Source organism: Chroicocephalus ridibundus, chromosome 1 (genome assembly GCF_963924245.1).
Source record: "Chroicocephalus ridibundus chromosome 1, bChrRid1.1, whole genome shotgun sequence".
NCBI lineage: Eukaryota > Metazoa > Chordata > Aves > Charadriiformes > Laridae > Chroicocephalus > Chroicocephalus ridibundus.
The window spans coordinates 154,396,658-154,415,545 of record NC_086284.1 but is presented as its reverse complement, the minus strand read 5'-3'; the positions used below and the strand labels follow the sequence as shown (position 1 = coordinate 154,415,545).

The following is an 18,888-nucleotide window of genomic DNA, read 5'->3' as shown; positions in this document are numbered from 1 at the left end:
TCTCCTCTTGCTTTTTTCCCCTTCACCTCTACTTTCCATTTGTCCATTTGCTTGGATGTGTTTCTTCAGGGTCAATCTGTCTCAATTCATTTGGCCAAGACCTGTTCTGTTATACACGCTTTCTCTATGCTGATCCAGGAGACATTTGTATACTCGTCATGTTATCAATTTTGTGCTTGTACCCCATTTTGTCCCGTTCTCAAGGCTCACCCTGCTTTGACATTGTGCGACAGCACTGTTGCCATCTCTGGGCCATCCTGACTCTCGGTCTCCAGCCCAGGGGCCAAGTTTTCTGGATGCAGAAATCCTGCAAGGTCCTGGGTGAAAGGAGCAGTGTCGGGGAGGATGCTGCTGCCTGAGGAAATGATGCGTCTCCACATGGGTGCACAGGCATATGTGCAAGGACTAAATAAGAAGAAAATGAACCGCAAGTATAGGAAGTGGCCAAACATATAGACATCTAGACATTTGAGGCGTATTATTCCAACAGATCTCTAGAAGGCCCAAGCAGTTTGTCTTACTTTATCGGCAGGTGGGCAGGGAGGGCTTATTTGTTAAATATTTCAGGAACTACCGTATAGAGCGAATGCACAGGCCAGGAGGTCAGGTTCCAGCAGCGGTCAGTGTTAATGTCTGAAGTCAGGGAAAGGGAGGCTGTGGACTAACCTCTGCATCCGCTAAACCTTTTCAAGGTTTGTGAAGCTGACATGTTTCCTGTTGCTCCTGGAAAGTGTCTGCATGCTCTGCCCACGTTTGTGACAGTGCCTGGAAACGCAGTTGTAACCAGCGAGGGAACTGTATAAAAGCGGCACTTTCTTTGTCAGCATTTTTCCCTCCCAAGCCAGGTCTGCTGACTTCAGTAATTTGCAAAAACCAACCCGTCCCTAAAGGTGGCATCTACTGCTGCGTGCTTTTGTTAATTCTGAAAGCTAGCTCAGCTGAGAACAAGTCCTATTGCATTTTGTGCGTCTCCTGTAGAATAGTTTAATATGGCCCAACATTGATATCTGTGAAAATCAATACAAGGGCAGGAGGCCAAGGAAAGCGGTTGTTTGTGTCATCCAGAGAATAATTTGCTGTAGAGAACCTTTATTGATGATAATGATTCCCAAAGCAGAGGAGACCCCATCAGTCTCCCAGGGCTCCTGCTGAGGCAGGTGCGGGCCTCATTTCCTTGTAAACTGAGCACATTTCATATGGAAATCACCGAAAATCAATGAAGGCTCTACCCTGCACCCAGTCACTTTGCAGAGCAGAACAACAAGCACTTAGGAAAAAACAGAGGGGATCACAGGAGACTTTTCCCAACTGAAGTGGGATTTGGGTAATGCTGGTATTTGAAGTCGGAAAATACCAGCGGTGTTTTATGTCTCTGATTTACGGCTAATAGGCTTTTACCTTTCCATGGAGAGGAAGTGTTACGTAAAGGGGTTTGCCTCTTATTTACTTTCCATTTATGTCACTTACTGCTGTCGTAGAAGTCAAAAGGGAAGGAAATTCTCTGGAGAAGTGACGTCTGATCTCGATGGGCTTGTTTCTGGCTGGAGCCAGATTGGTGCTGTAGGTTTTCAGAAGGGCACGTGTGTGCTGGCCTGGGGAAGAGGGAAATAGGAGAGTTTGGAAAAGCACGTTGGAAAATTAGATTGAAATTGTGAGAGACTGGGGGCTTGCGGGAAGCAGCAATGGAAGAACATTGTGTTCTACTTTGTTATTTATACTCCACCCTTTCCTGCTTGGCTTTCATTACGGACATTATTGTTTCCCCTGTCGATGAGCAAACAGCGTTCTCGGCTGGTCAAGAATCAATTAGTACTGGAGCGTTTGCCTAAACTCTCCTAAAATATCCCCTCTGCGTCCAGGGCGGTGTTTGCTGCTGCCTCCCAGGGAGACTCCAGGCAGCCTCAGTCATGGCTACGTGCATTTGCAACACGAAACACCCCCCTCCCGGCCTGGGCAAGGAGAATAAATAGGTCAGGGAAGCGTGAGCGGGGCGATGCAGAAGAGAGCATCGTAAGAACCAGAACCGGTTTCTGTCTTTCCCGTGTCACCCCCGCCCAGAGCATGCAGGCGAAAGAAGCTTTATTAGTGACGTTTTTAATAAATGGGACCAGCAGGATTAATAATAAATTCTACTTAAAGGGGAACAGTCCAGAATTAAAATATGTAAATATATGCATCTTGCTGTTAAAACCGTGTCTCATTAGAACTGAAGGGCTTGTGCATATGTAACGTACTCCTCACCGCTAACTCAGTTTCAGCAGGGGCTGTAGCAGAGCCAGCAACGCGTTGCACATAGCTCTGAGGTAGCAGCAGTTTGGAGTGCCTGTCCACGTCTCTGCCTGTAACGCTGGTGTAATGAAACCCTCTCTGTATAAGAATTAATATTCCAGTAATGCCCAGAGGTTGTAAGTGTGTAGTTAATAGCTCCCAAGGCCAATGGAAATTAACACAGCCATAGCAGTCACACATTACTTGCTGCTGGTGCCGTATATCTTTGTGAAAACTAATATAGAAAATCATTCTCTTAAGAATAGCATCAATTAACTGATTTAATTCAGCGATTAGTCACAAAATGTCTTATTCCTGTAGTGCTCCCAGTAAGTAATTTGGAAATACCTAATGATTAGGAAGCCAAATGCAAGGTGTATTTTTAATTTCAGTAGGCAAACCGTGGCTGTGTTGTGCTGAACTCCGTAAGGCAGCCGTGGGCGAAGCTTTGGAAGCTCTCACAAGCAAGCATTAGTGATACTTGATGCCGCTGGCTGCAGATAACCAAAAAAGTTATATTGTGTTTGCCACTACGATTCTCCAGTGCCGTTTTACAATAAAATCCCCGACAAAGGGTTTCTACAGCTGTGGGTGCGTTCTCCCCACGGGGGAGGGTGTGCATCCCACTGCAGGGGCTGTGTGCAACCCCGTCTCCGTATGATTAACTTCCAGGCCCACCAAAGTTAAACAGGAGAGACAGGCAAGGCAAAGCAGTAAGATTTGGGAATTTCCTAATCCTTGCTTTTCCTACCTGAGGTAGGAGGGTCAGAGAGGAGGGGGGGGAAAAAGAGAGCAGCTGGCAGGAATCCGCTTGTAAGCAAGAAACAGTGCTTTGTCTGGTATTACGTGAACAGTTTCATCCATCCTTATTTCCCATTACCTCAGAGAGCCCCTATTTATGTGCTGGAAAGGATTCCCCTATTAAACGGACTACCAGCTTCTCTGGATTCTTTCAGGGGAAATGTTTCCATGGTGTACGTGCTCCTGTGATTTCTTTCTCTCTGTAACCTTGAAACCGCATTTCCTCTCGCTGTGCGAGGTGTACCTTGCTTTCTGTGCTCTCAATTAAGTAAATAAGCATATGCTTGCTCTTCTCCTTTTGTCTTTGCGCCCTCATTATTAATTCCAAATGTTGAGCCCCCTCTGCATGGCAGGGGAGATGAAGGGGAGGGATGGGGTGGCCGTGCGACCGCATGCCCGCAGTCATAGGTTATAGCGTGAGAGCGTACAACTTGACAGCTAAGGGTGAGAGTCCCATTAGCCCTCACCTCCTGGCCATACTCTGCTCAGCGCTAAGCTGTGAATACGTGCTGGCTGGGTACTCAGAGCATGCCATGCGTCCCCTCTAGTGGCTGATGCGTAGGGAAAAGCTACCTCCTTTCTGGTGCCTCCAGTCGGCAGATTTAAATCAAGATTTTCATAAGGTGCTTCATGACACTCAAGTTTAAAGCAGGGGAGCCTGTTATGGCTTCACTATAGAAAGTACTACATACTTTCCCCTCTAAATATTAGCCTTTTTAGGGTCTTTCAATTTAATAATTTGGATTTTGAAATATGACAGCGTCTGGCCACAGGGAGTGTTGCAGCATTGGTGCTCGAGGTGCAGCCTGGTGACAGCAGCCAGGATGAGTTGAATTGGTGCCATATATTTATGTCCACCTGGGGCACACGGTGTGCCAGTGCGTGGGGCAAGCTTGGGGTTGCGGCATGAATTGTGTTGGCAGGAGTGCAGAGGAGGTGACAAGGCTCTCAAAATCAAGTGAACCTTTCAGAAAAGGGCCTGCGAGGAGAAAAGGGCAGACCTCGGGGAAGGTGGGGTAACACCACCGGCTAACACCGTCCTCCTTCTGTTCCTCTTTGCAGCTCAGGAGTGAAGACCCTGCCCCACAACGCCAAGGTGCACTACAACTACGCCAATTTTCTGAAAGACCAGGGCCGTAACGTTGAGGCGATCTACCACTACAAAACTGCTCTCAAGTAAGTCCACCGAGGGCCCGGTGAGGCTCTGCCGTTAGCCCAGCCCCTCCCCACCGGGCACAGGGTGGGTTGCCTGAACCTCAGCACCCCCCGGCTCCCAGGGGGCCAGCTCAGCTTTCGGAGGCTGGGAAAGTTCCCTGGCTTGGTGTTTGCATGTCATTAAATGAAGTAGCCTGGCTGCCCTCCAGCTGCGTGTGTATGTGTGTGTGTATATGTGTGTTTGTGTGCACACTTCAGTATATGGGATAGAAATGTTACCATAGCTACACGTTGAGCGATGAGGTGTCATTTACTTGGCTGAATGTATGCTGGTAAGCAGGAGGTAGTTGTCATAAATGCATTTTCGGGTTCCTGGGCCATTTATCTTAGTAAATTGTTAATGGTGCATGCCTGGAAAATGCCAGTGCTGTAGCTGTCTGAAGTGCAGTAATAATAATAGTACTTACTACTTGTATTGAGGCTTCTGTCCGCAGAGCTTTGCATGAACACTAAACTAATTGATCCTGAAAACGCTCCTGTAACAGGGTAAAGATCATTACTGTGGTTCTGTACAAGGGGAAGCTGAAGCAGGAAGGTGAATTACCTTCCCCATAGATGCATGGTAAATCTGGGCCCAGGGCTGGGCTGTAATATGGGACATCCCCTGTGGTATCTCTGAAGGACCTTCCTGACCACATGTGGATGGGGTCGCTCCTTGCGAGGAGCATCCCTCCGCTTGCCACTACGGCTGGGGCTGTTAGTGCAGCTCATCAGGGGCCCGGGGCAGCGCTCGCTGCAGCAAACAGGTCACCCCAAAACCTCTCATCTCTGGTCCTGGGGGCTTGGGAGAAGGGACAAGCCCCTCAGGGGAATGAGTGCAGGGAAAAGTATGGGGACCGTGGGTTGCAAGGGAAAGCAGGCACGGAGGGTACAGATAATGTCTTCAGGGAAAAAACCAAACGTGTGTGGGAAGGACAGACAAGGTGAGAAGTGGCTCTGATGCACAGCAAGGGCAGAGCTGGCTCCATAGGGCATGTCAGGAGGTGCAAGAAATGTTCTTCCCTGACACGTCATGTAGCAGGGAACTCCAGAAATTACATCTATGTTTTGTCCTCTGGCTGGCTGACAGGGTTATGCCAAAGGCTCTCCAAGGGCTCCTAACCCACTCAGGTTAAGCTGGGAGGACAGGAGTTCATTGTCACTGAGGAGGGCCTGAACCTGGGTGAAGGTGGTTTTTAGCTTTTCTGAGCAGCATCCTGTTCTGTTTTACCGTGCTGGGCATTTAGGAAGTCATTTAGAAAAACCTCTATCCTATTTTTTAATGTTTCCAGGAATGGAAAATCCAGCACAACCGTCAATAAATTGTACTGAAGGTTAATTACTTTGGCTGTTGAAAATGTCCTCCTTTGTTTTTAGTCTGATTTGTTCAACATCAGCTTCCAGTCATTGGACTTGTTTACGCCTTGAAATGCCACACTGAAGAGCCCATTACCAAAAGTCTGTTTTCCATAGAGTGATCAACTCCTCCCTTCGTTGCTGCTTGATGCAACCCACTGATGTAGCTGCTGGTGTTTTCAGTCTTATGTGCGTTTTTGCAGTCCTCCAATTGTTCCTGTAGCTAGTCTCTGAACTTTCTCCAATTTGCTGAAAAAGGCCATTGCACAGTAAAAAGCAGAGACACCGGCAAATATTATCCAAGCCCTGCAACTGAACGTGCAGGTACTAGTACACAGAGTAATGTAACTGCTTTCTGCTCCTACCAACATTGCCTCTGCTTGTGTAAATGGGATTTGCTGACAAAAGATTTTGCTCTCCTCTAACTCAGCAGCTCCCATTTATTATAATTATAACGCTGTCTTCTGCTCTGCAGTATTTCAATTATGGAAGACGCTGTTTTGAGAACTGATTGCAAACATTTCCTCAACTTTATTAGATAGCACAATTCGTGTTGATGGTATTATTGTTTATAGAGCATCCAAAGCCTCTTCAGAGCTTGGAGCCACACAGAACCAACTGAGCTCTTCTCTAGGTGCTCAGTGTCACCGGTGCTAGTGCTTCAGTAATTTAAGGGTTAGTTGGCACTTTTGAAAAGCAAGCCCCTGTCCTCACCTTTCACGTTTGCTATCTAACCCAGCAGTACAGACCAGGAATCAGGAGTCTCCTGCTGTCTCCATCACTGGGAAGCTGCGTTACTTGGTCCCACCACCTCGTCTCTCTGCACTTCAGCTTTCCTTATTTTTCACCCCTTCTTCCCACCCCTGTCACAGGGAAATCATTTGGGGCCTATGTAATAAGCAATAAAACAGCGTAACTAAAAAGTGCAGTGTGTTCTTCTGTTGAGAATTACATTCTGTGTTTTCCCCTCAGACATACCCCTTCTGGAATGTCTGGGGTTGTGTGTAGGCCTTGCAGCCTCCACTAGGTGCCTACGCACGGTGGCTGTGTTGAAGCAGCGGGGAAGGTGATGGATGCGGGACAGACAACGTGATGGTGGATGTAGTGGAAGACCTTAGCCAGGTATCACGGGTAAGAACAGATTTCACGTCCAAGCTGTTTACCCATCCTCACAGACTCCACCTGTGCAATTGCTGCTCAGATTGTAGACCAATTACTCTACAATTAGAGAGAAGGAAGTAGTAGCTGTAATATCCTGACGAGATTTTGATGGTTCGGGATATTTTTGGCCACTATGAAAATGGAAGAACAGCTGGGAAGCGGAAGCACCTCTCACTATGTGAATTTTCCTCATTAAGGGAGTAGGCAGACCAGCAGCTCAGGCGCTAACACAGACAGCTTCCCTGACTTTCCCCCAGGTACCCCTCATCAGGTGTCTTCTCTCCGGGTGAATCCAGGGGGATCCACGCAATCCAGCAGCAGCACCATCAGAAGTAATGGGAGATCAAAATATCATATCTGCCTAGTGTGCAGTGAGCAGATCAATAAGGGAATTAATAAGGAAATGGAGTCAATAAGGACACGGACTGCCACCACTGCCACCTGGGAGCTCCTGGGAGGTAGGGAGAGGGAGAGCAGCATCACCCTGTACTGGCTCCGTCTGAAGCACGTGGGTGATGGATCATCCATCATTCCAGCTCGATTCTAAAGCTTGTGCCAAATTACAATGTAGGTCTGCTTGATCTCCGGTGAATGAGTCTAACTGTTTGCTAAACAAAAGTGATCCTGTCAGTCCGCACTTGGCTGCTCAAACCGCTCCGCAATTACCATTCCACCAACGTAACGATGCGTTTCCCCTGCCTGCTTCCCTGCCAGAAGTGTCGGTTGCCATGTGGCTGTTTAGGGAAGCAACCCATTGCTCCTGCAAAGTAGGCAGGTGAAGTTGTCACTGTAGCTGTGGGAAAAGATCATAGAATCATAGAATGGTTCGGGTTAGAAGGGACCTTAAAGATCATCTAGTTCTAACCCCCCTGCCATGGGCAGGGACACCTCCCACTAGACCAGGTTGAAGCGCATGTGGGTTATGTAATGTAGTGAAATAATAGCAATTGAGAGTAAATCCTGGGAAAGTTGATCCCCAGTGCTTTAGGATCCCCCAGGACCCTCTGCTGGCATGTGTTGGTGTATCTCTGTTAACTGCAGGGCAGATGGATGGTGGAGTAGAAGAATGTGTTTTCTCTGTCAGCGAAACTGCAGGGCAGGTTTCCAAGGCAAACTTGGCAACTGATCCCGACAGCCACCTGTTGATGTCATTGCAGGTGGCCCGTCAAAAAACTCATTCCTCACCCCAGCCCAGGGGCCAGTGACACAACACCCTGACTTAGGCTTAGGTAATTGGTGCAATCTAATCATGCTGTCCAAGAGCAGGAGAAATGGAAACTGAAATGAAATGCAAAAGTGGAGAACAACATTTGAATTGGAGAGGGGGAGAATGAAAGGAAAAAAAAAAGTTGTGTGTACATAGGAAAAGCTCCTACAGTACGTTGGGTTCCTAAAAGGGGAGTGGAAGCAGAGCCCTTCGGAGATGCGAGATGAGTTACTCATAAAGCAGACCTGATGAACAGCTGGCATTCTGCAATTGTAGCAGTGGGTTATAAACCTTTCAGCTTACCTTCAGTAAAACAAGAAAAACACGCTGCTGGAATAGACTACTTTGCTGGTTTGCCTGACATATGGTAGCGACCCCAGGAGATACTTGTTTGGGTTTTTTCCTGCAAAAAGTAAAGGCCAGAAATACTCCATCTGAGATGCGAGTTGACCATGGCTACTCTGAAAGCTGGCCTTAACATTCTTGCTGCTGCCTCTGCTGCAGATTTGCGGCTGTTGCTAGGAATTTCGGAGATCCCCTGCTGCTGGAGATCAAACAGTGCTCGTCTTACCTGAAATAAAACTTGTCTTGCCACTCTCTTGGTTGTGAGTGAGAATATGAGGTCGTGCAACCTCACGCAAATATGAAGAACAGGTCTGACATGCTAATGAAGACATTTTTGCTGTTGTTGATAGTTACCAAACTTTTGTCCTGCTTCTCCCCAGCCTTGTTTGCTTGATGTTGCTGTTGAGATTGTTTTATCGCTCCTCAGGAACGCACATGAGCTGACATGCAGAGAGAGAAAAACAGCAGAGCCTTAAAACCCATTTGATGAAGATTCATTGTGTCTTTAATAATCTTTTTAACAATGAAGGGGAAAAAAAAAATTCACCTTTCTTGCTACAATTGCACTCATTCAAAATTTTAATTCCCAGAACAGCTCTGTCTTAGCCTCTGTGTCTCCGTGTTTGTTGCCATGGCCATGCTTCCCATGGATGGTGGATCGATGTGAAGAACAGCAGGTGGGGCTGAAGGAGGTTGCTGGGATTTCTTGCTGGAGTTGGGTGGATAAATAGGCTAATAATAATACTGTGCTATTCGAGCTACATTTTCTGTGTCCAGCAAAAGGTCAACATCTAAAATTTCATGTTTGCACTTTTGGATGTAAAAAAAATATGGATTTGCTCTTAATTAAAAAATGTCAGTGGAGTATTAAGATGAAAGTTGCGGAAATGAACTGAGATTGGGGGACTAAAAAAGGAAAAGTGCTGGAAAGAAAGAAATGCAGACAGTAGGGCCAGGACAGAGGGAGACCCAGGCTGGCCCTGCAAGCATCAGGCCGCCTGGGGTGTCTCTCTGGGGTGCTGCTCTTCCCCCATGGGCAAGTCTGTGAAGTGACTCTTAGCGTCAGTGGAATATCCGACAGTATAGAGTCCTGCAGGAGGCATCTACCATATATGTAATATGGCGAGTTTATGCACACAGACGCACCAGTGTGTGTATACGAGAGTGCACACGCGTTTGCAGCGTGCCTGTGTGTGTGCACGTGTCCATCAACAGGTTCCTAGCCACAAGCTTCCCTTGGACATTCCCTGCCAAATGCTGCTGACCGAACAGGGTGAGAAAGGGACCAACCTGCCATCAGCAGATCCATGCAGAAACCTCTGTTCTCCCTTCTGGTATCCTCTAGAGAAGGGAGCCTCCAGGCAGTGAGCAGGAACCCTCGGGCTGCCTTGCTTTGTGGCTCAGGGAGCTGCTCTGATGCTCAGCCTTGAGAGAGAGGAGAGAGTGGGCCAGGAGGCAGATGAACCAGTATGAAAACACTTGGTGCAGCAACGTGTGCGGTTTGGCTCTTGCAGTTTGCAAATAATAGGGCTTAGGGCATTGCTCACAGCATGGAAACTGGGCATACTGGTGTGTGGCACCAGGAAGTGTCATGGGATCATGCTTATGTACACCTCGTACTCGAATGCACGCTAGATGGGGGAGGAGGGAGGAGGAAGTAGTGTGGGTTCCATATCCATATCCATATCCCTCACTGAGGGAATAAAATTGGTGCATAACATCTCTGGAATAGGTAGAAAAGGAGCAAGCGAGGCTGCTCTTTCTCCTCACTCCACTTTAGAAATAAAGCCCTAATGCTGTAAGGGAGACTCAGGTTTCTTGCTAAGCTTTCCCACTGGGTTTTTATATATCTTAAATCAACAGTATCTGAGGTTGTTTAAATTCAGTTAAATTGCACTCTCCATGCAGTAAAAAAATTGTGTTCATATAGCCCTTTATGTGTGTGTGTGTGTGTGTCTCTGTGTGTGCCTTGAAAATGCCTCTCAGCGTGGACTGCAGGTGGCCTTGGATACCATCTGTGATTTATTTCTGGAAAGAATTAAAATACCAGCACCATTTGTTAGCCTGTTTTTACAGTGAGTCAAAAATGTGCAGCGCTTTGCTGCGACTGCCAGGGCTGCGTTTGCTCCCGAAACCATGAGTGCCCTTCTGACACTTCACATCGCTTAGGTCAGACCCTTGGAGCAAGCCCTCTGGTTAGGCATTTGATGAAACATCTTCATAGAGACTTCACATAATACCCTGTGTTAGTGGATGTTACAGGCTCGAGGCAGATCACGTCCAAGCAGTCGGAAGCATCTTTGCGCGGTGTTCTTCTGAATCGCACTTTGACAACAGGCTTTTTGGGGTAATTGGTGCTCTTGTGGACGTGTATGGTGGCTGTCCTGAAGCTAGACAAAATTGTTGAGTGATTTTATAGTAATTGATGGCTGAAAAGGCTGCCTGATAATTTGAATCGGAGACTTAATGGCCTTTACAACACAGTGCACAGGATGATGGCCAAATCACTTCAACCAGTGTAATTTATTTTTGAACCTGTTCTCTATAAAGTGCTAATCCCTGCTTGTTTTGGGGTGTATTCCACCTCTGCTCAGTTTTTCTGCTTTTTAGTGATCAAATATCAATCAATCAAGGCACAGACTTTTATTTACTCAAAAACCAAACCTGTGTAAGTGCGACCATGAGCCCTGATGCAGAGGCAGTATGTGTGCAGTGTAACTGCATTGACGGCGATGGAAGCTGGATGTCCCTGCTGGCATGGGACATCATACATATATATGTATAACTCACCCCTGGACACTGGTATTTACAGGCAGGGTCCCTTCCTAGACTGTGGCTTGTGTCATGAGTGCAGGTCCTTCTACACTGTCCTTCAGGGACTTGCTGGCTTTTCAAACTCATCTTCTTGGAGAAGAGCAGCCATCAGCTGTCAGAATGACTGCTCTATAGCCTTGCTCAGACACTGCGTCATTGCTCTGACTACTTACATATCAGGGACTGATGCTAAAAATCTGGGGAATGGAAAACGCTTCCTTAATGAAGGTGCAAAGTTATTGTCTTATTGGGACAAGACATCTAATTTGATTTTCGTGTGGGCTATGCAGAGAGAAACTTACGGCTGTATTTTGCAGGTGTTCAAGTCTACTTTTCACTTTTGACTAATGATAAACCTCACATCCAAGGGTTAATTACTTGTTCCTACAGCCATTTCTTTTTCCCTAGCCTGCTGTCCTTGTCTTTATGAAAACTTTGCTCAAGGAATGACCAGGTAGCACTGATTATTGTTGTGCTAAATCATCAGAGACTTGCCTTTGCCGGTCCTTACCAAGGGGCAGCAGAAAAATTGGTTCCCAGCATGCGCCTGTCAAGGACAACCTTGGGACTTTCTGTGAAGGCTTGGCAGGAGAAGCTGCAGCGCTCTGCTTATCCCTAGACGTTTGAATGGCCCCTTCGAGCAATTTGGCTGGTGCAGGAACGGGGCTGCTCTGATTTATGCTGAAGACTGAGGCAACTCCCAGACATCTCATCTCGGAGACAGCCGTGATCACGGGTGGCAGTGTGGGGCTGTGCAGCTTCCTCCGGCACCTGTGAACCCTGGGAGATGACAGGCGTGATTTCACTCCACCTGCTTAGGCGAGATATATGTTGTTATTTCATCCCCTCATGTAACGATTTGGTTGAAGAACTCACCCGATGGTTTGCTGTGGTGTCCCTCTAGTTTCTGTGGGCTCTACAGAGACACCTGCACTGTTCATGCTGTCTGTAAGCCAGGTGTGCCAGGAATTATTAGTCCTTTGTTGGGCTTGAGTGGTTTCTGGGATTTTCAGGATTTACAGGGATCCTGCGTAAATTCTTTATGTGAGAGTATAAGCAGGCAGCCCAGTTTGATAACCTCATGTTGCTTCGGCGTTGCAGGGAACGTGCAAGTTTAGCAGGAGAAGGTTTATTTATTTATGTTTAGCTGTGACATTGTTTGACTTGAAATTCTTTTTTTCTCTTCAGCTCTAAATCTTGAGCTTCTACCCCTGTCCGAGTTTGAAAATTCAATGAAAATTCATAAATGGTAATATTGTTTAAAGTGCTTACGGGTTTATTTTTTTAAATGGCATGCTTCTGGATATGGTTTGGTGTTTTTTTAATGGATGCTAGGCTCAAAGAATTCATGGGGCTTTTGTCAATTTACAGATTAAATCAATTCAGCTTCTCTGTTTCTCACATTTCTGTGCTGGAGAGGTTTCTCTTGATGCTAGGGTACAGCATGGCTGCTCTCCCCTGTGCTCTGCCCCATCAGCCTTGGAGGCTCGCCCTGGTATAAGAGGGTTTGCTGGCGGCAGGGCACCCATGGTCTGCTTTTGCTGCTGCGTGGGGGAGAAGCGGCACAGCCAGACCTTTCTTCCTTCCACTGATCCCTGGCTGCAATTCAGCACTTGCTATATTTATACAGAATTGGCCTCCGGAGGTCCCGGCTGAGATCAAGATCCTGCTGTGCCGGCCACTGACCGTAGTTGGAGGTTGTCATCACCGCAGAGAGCTTGTGCCGTGAGCAGAGAGGCAGCACTACAAGGAAGGGAAGTTTTGTTATTGTCTCTTTAGGGACAGGGCATGGAGACCCTGAGAGACAGACTCGTCCCAGGCCGCATGCGAAACTTGGCAGAGACGAGTACTGTCTCTCAGTGTCCACGTTGTAGGTGCTCAGTGCCAAAACGTGGGTGACTTCTGCCCACATTTGAAAGTAGAAGATGTTTGAGGTGGGCTGGTGTAGCTAAGGCATCTGGGGTACCTGCCCTTCAGGAGCAGCAGGGGGAGGACACGTGGGTGGATGTCTGAAACAGTTGTAGGCACCCCCCATCCCCGCTGACTTCTTGAGCAGGACCTCCGTCGGGACCTGAGCCGCTCCATGTAACACCAGTGAGGACACTAATGGGACCTTGCAGAGCTGCTCAGGGATGCTCTGAGAACCCCTGGCACCATGGTGGGGTGGGATATATCTCTCTCTTATTCCTAGTGTTGTGTCAGGCCCTGAGCTGGACCACCTTGTAGCTGAGTACGTGGAAACGGGCGTGATGTAATAGCCAGTGCTGGGCCATGCTGCGTACAGCCAGCAGTCTGGCTGCTTTGTCATGCTTTCTCTGAAGAAGATTATGCCTGAGGCTTTCAAAGGAACCCAGAAGCGTTAGATCTCTCACTTGTCTGACTTTCAACAGGATTTCCATTTAAAAAAAAAAAAAAAAAAAGTAAAAAATCCCAGCTTGCCACAAACCTTCTGTCAAGCTGAAGGGTGTTACCTTTGAGGAAATATTGATGCAAATACTAAAACTCTTCAAGAGAAACCAGCTGCTGCTTAATATTGCAGGATCATCTCTCCTTCTATAAAAGGAATTCAAATGCTGCAAATTGAAGGTCTTTTTGAGGCAGACATAGGATCTGGTTCTGTTATCTACGCATCTGCGCACCATGTAGAGCGGCTCTCGGAACAAGGTGCCATGCTGTTGTGAGGCCGTGGCCTGAGTTGTTACCAGCGCAGGATTGTTCCCCATAGGATGACTGTCTCTGAATTACATCAAGTCAAGTTTTAATTCAACCTGACATAGGGCTTTATTGAGAACTTACGTAAATACATGAAAATGAGAGTGATGTAATATTGAAATTGGAAAATTGGCTTGAAATAGTATACCGGAGTAAGTATAAAACGGCAGTATAAAAATTTGGCACAGGTGAAACATGTATTCACGTGACTTTCTTACTTTTGTTGGCAAAATGATGCCAATAAAATATTGTGGTATGTGTTGGAAAGGGGCAAAATATGCCTTAAAAACAAGTTGCTGTGCTGCCAGGACATAATTGGGCTTGGGTAATTAAGGCTGACTCTGCGCACTTAATCTGGCTGAAGTGAGCCTCGTGGATGCCGAGCGTTGCAGTAGGGTCACGCCAGCACTGGGAGAACCAAGGGCGGGTAGTGGGGAGGTGTCCTGCGGTATGGAGGATTGGTGAGAGGAGCTCTGTCCCAGGGCTTTTCAGCCCCTCTTCTCCTTCTACCACAAGAGCCAACGCAACCTGTTTTCTCACGGCGGCGCAGCAGTGGTAATTAATCACAGTTGCTTCAAAGGTGCAGCGTTCCCTGCGATTGCTAAATTTAAACGCATTCTTTAATCAAAAGGTGCATTAACAAAAAAGAGACACGCTAGATCTCCCCAGCTGAATCAGTTGCTGATTTTTCTCTCTGGCAGAAATTAACGCGCTTGGAGCTCCTTTAAATATGGTGCCAGATGATGCCGGCAGGTTTTTTCTTTCTGCTGCTGCTGCCACGGCGTGGCCATTAGGTTAATGATGGCCAGTGTTGCTTACAGCTTCTATAATGGCTTTAAGGTCTCATGTTTTAAGTCGCTGGCAATGTGCTTTTGACAGGTTTATCATCAGTCATTGGAGGGCAGCAAGGGGCTGAGCACGGGGCTGGGGCACCAGGGAGAGTCGCTCCAGTGCAGGACATCTCAGGGCTGTCCCAGCTCTGAGAGGTGGCTCTGGCCTGCTTTCAATAACATCTTTTATCACGTGGTGGCTGTAGAGGGTTGCCCGGACCCCCGAAAGCCGGTGTTGCAGCCCTTTCCATGCTGCTCGTGGTAGTTTCCCAGGCTAACTGCACGTTCGTCTGGCCCCATCCCCTGTTGCTCTCTGTCCCCCCGCACGGCGATGGCTGTGCAAGAACCACGTAACGCTCTTAAGAGCGAGTGGGGAGTTGTCACGCTAATGCCTTTTGCCCCCTGAATACTGCTGGCACGGGCCCAAGGGCCGTGTAAAGGCAGGACCTCGAGCAGAGCTTGCTGGTTGTTTAAGTGGTCTCTCTCGATCTGAATTAAAAGAATTAAAATTCTTGGCGGATTATAGGTTGTAGCCATGACAACAAATTCTCTCTCTTTTTTCTGGAATTGTCTTGTAGTTCAGATATGTTGCCAGACAAAACCCCTAATTTTAAAAAAAAAAACAACCCTAATGTTTCAGGTAATAGCAGCATTAAATTAAAAAGCAGAATAAATGGTCATCAGGGTTTTGACGACTGTGTATGTTCTGTGCCTGGTATCTCCTTGTGAAACTGGAAATCTCTTGACTGTGCAAGCCAGTAAGGCTTTTGTTCAGTGGTATTAGAGGGAATTTTGCTAGCCTAAAAGAAGTGGGGATAATTACTAACAGGAGTTCTTGTGCAGCGTATACCTGTAATAGTTAAAGGGAAAGCTGCTTAAATTTATTCTGACAATTGCAGATACAGCACTGGAGGAATCATTTGAATTATTCATTCTGCAACAAGGAAGCATCCCACTTGTCTTCTCTTTAGAAATGAAATCCCAGTCAGATTTAAAATACACTTTTATGGCTTGGTTTCCTTTTTTTTTTTTTTTTAAAGTAATTTTGCCATTTCAAGACTTCTGTTATAATTACCTGTGAATGTAGGGTTTTTTTAAAGATTATTCTGATTTCTAAAAGAAAGGAGAAACTGATTTTTTTACATGAACTGCTTCTTGTAGAATAAGTTTAATGAAATTCAGCTTGCTTTCATAAATAATGCAGCACTTGCATTTGATTAGGTGAAGCCTGGAGGAATTTCTACCTAATCAGATGCATAGCAAGAAGGATATTGCCTGCAGACTGTTACCATTATCAATGGCGGTGGCAAGGAAAATGCAGCTCCGTGTGTGTCCAGATAGAAAGCTTTGTTTCTTAAGAGAAGTTGCAAAACAAGGTATATATAGATTCCAACAACCAATTCCTTGTGCTTCAGAGTGTCCCAGCTATCTGCAAAACAAGGTCTGGGTTCTGAGTATTGTCATTATTGTGGCATGAAGAGACTTCAGGTTAACTGGAGACCTCCTTGTCCTGGGAATGGATTTCTGACCCTTCCAAGAAATAAATATATGTGGGGAAGAGACAATCTTTGTATCAGAGAGCTTGTGGTCAAAATAAGAAAGGTAGGCATCGAGGATCATTGGGACCAATTCCAAAAGTCTTGAAAAACAGCACAAACCTCCCGATAACATAAAAATGGAAAAAAAAAAATAAGTGTGCCACCATTCATTAAAATAATAGGTCACCTACAGCAAAAAACAAACCAGTTTGCAAATGGTGTATCTGCAAGTTTTGCAGAAACATTTTGAGAGTTCTTGAGTAAACGTTGCTTTAATTAGTTACCTGTGGTCAAGTTTTATGACAGTCTGTAAATCCAGCCACGAGACTTTGTTCTACTCTGGTTTTGTCCCCAGGAAGCTGTTATTAACAGCAATGGGTGTGGATGAACAGAGGGTAGTTTGAGCAAGGCTGTTAGTTCTTTAGTCGTCATCCATATTAATAATTAAAACAGGGCCGGGGCCCCATTCTTTAGCCCTGAGGCCAACTCGCATAAATTGACCTGCAAGCATTCAGTAAGGGCTTGTGTCCTCTGAGAGGCAGTGGCTGAGCCCAAGTGGCTTTTGGGACCAGACCTTGGTCTGGGCTCAGCCCTGGACCATTCCTGGGGAGTATTGAGCGTGGTGTTAAATGGTTAGGGATCATGTTATAACCGTGTGGATGGTCATGGGCGCAGGCTGTAGTTCTGGTTACTTTATTAGAGGTGGTGCTCTCTTAGAGCTTGGTTATGCTCTGGGATGAACTCAGTTGAGTGTCATCTTGCTCTACCCCCATAGTGAAGTAATATTCCAAATAAAAGCATAAAGAACTGAACCCTAATGGCAAAGCTCAACCACACTGCCTTATCTCACTGCACTCAGATTTTTCTCTCAATGTTTGTTCAGATATGTGAAATTGCTAATGTTGGAAGTTCTTTGGGCCAGATGCTAAGCGGGGTTTAAGCTGACAATTTGTGCTAGCTGAAGTTCTGGTTTTTCACTTACCTTTTTTGGAAAGGGCAATGAGATGTAATGAATAAATGTAAAACACAAGAAATAGAGCCCAGGATACACAGGAGGTGTGTTTGCATCCTGCGATAGGTTTTAGTGCTGAGCTCAGAAGTGTATTTATGGCGCTGCTGGTCAGAACTGTGCAATTTAAAGGTGAAATCAGTTCTCTTTTTTAATCTTGCGTTTTCATTCCTCTCCAAATTGGTGCAAGCAAATCTCCTGAGCCGAAAATGTCATGGGAGTGCTAGAGGCCAAGAACAGAATTAATTTCTGAAAGTTTGAGAGCAAAACCATCAGGTTTAGGGCTGTAAAATGTTAATCTGTTTCTGACTTTCCCGAGAATTGTCTGAAATACTTTTGCCCACTCATAACTCAAGCGACTTCATGTCAGATATTAGAACTGTTTTTGTGTGTGAGTACTGACAGAAGTAGTGCATGGCTTTTATTAAAGCAAAATGGAAAAAAAGCCTCAAAAATATAACTCCCAAACGTTTTTTGGTCCAAAACAATGTCAAAATCCCATGGTAGAAATGGGAAACAAGGCTGAGCCCTCAGTCATTTAGACATTCTTTGCTCAAGATCCTGGTCAAGGTATCACACAGAGCTGCATCTCAAGGGCAATCAAGCTTGGTCCTTTCCATTGCTCCCCTGCTGTTGCTGCGGAAAGCATTTCTCCTAGGCTGCTTCAGATGGGAAGGCTTAGCCTGGATGACCGGTGGATTTTAGGGCCAAGATCAAGACTCAACATTGTACCCTCATCACCATCTTGTCCTTTGCTGATGCTTCTCCAAGCCTAGGCAGCCTCTCACATCCTGAAACGCGCAGGCTCACTGGGCACCTTCAGCGAGGGAAAGCGATGCTGTTTCTGTGCCAACTGCAGTCTAACATTGGATTCGCTACTCTCTGCTCCTCTGTGACAAGATCAATTAGGGAACTCTTCAAAAGTCAATTAAGCAGGGACTGCAGGTAGCGGGGGTGAACGGACACTGGGCAATGCGGACACCTGCGACACGTAAACTGCACCTGAGAGCTTGCAGCGGGAGGAGTGGTTACCGCTGAGAGACAGGATGCTTCTCTGTTCGTTGGGGATGTTGACAGAGCCCACAGTCGTTAGTTACTATGAGCGGTGGTCGCTACATTTATCTTTTGTCAGTGTAGTAGGTGAGGTTTTAAAAAACATATGTGGCTGCATCCTTGAATGCTCTCTCCTCGACCGTGTGGCTTTGCAGTCGTTGCCCGCGTTGAGGCTTGGTGTTGGGTGGAAGAAGGGTTTTGGAGCCCTTCTCTTACTTAGTTGTAGGAAGCATCCTGCGTTTGTTACCAATCCGCTTCTCCCGGAGTTCCCTCGTGCGTTCCCAGCTTCACCCTCAAGTAAGACCCTGCCAAAATCACTTACGTGCGGTGGAGCAAAAATGTGACTGATACAAATGTTGCAGCAGTGTATAAAATGCTAAATTATTCATGGTACTTAAGCGCAGAAAATCCCAGGGCTGAACTGACATAATGAAAAACTCCAGGCAAAAAAAAAAAAAACCAAAAAAACACCATGGAAAGTCTTAGATTAAAAACAGTTGCAAACTTTAGAGTCAGACTGTATTACAGACTCTTAATCCCTTCTTCTTCCTTTAAACGCCCCTCCTCATGCTGTACCCTGGGCTATCATACCCAACTATT

At 46.4% G+C, this 18,888-nt stretch overlaps 1 protein-coding gene across 1 annotated transcript in view; it reads left to right on the top strand.

The window, feature by feature from the left end:
- TMTC1 (transmembrane O-mannosyltransferase targeting cadherins 1) overlaps positions 1-18,888 on the top strand; it is a 151,280-nt gene that overhangs the window by 105,661 nt on the left and 26,731 nt on the right. The window contains exon 11 of the mRNA XM_063319125.1: positions 4,132-4,245. Within this exon, the coding sequence (XP_063175195.1) occupies positions 4,132-4,245 (114 nt within the window). The remainder of the gene's footprint in view (positions 1-4,131; positions 4,246-18,888) is intronic.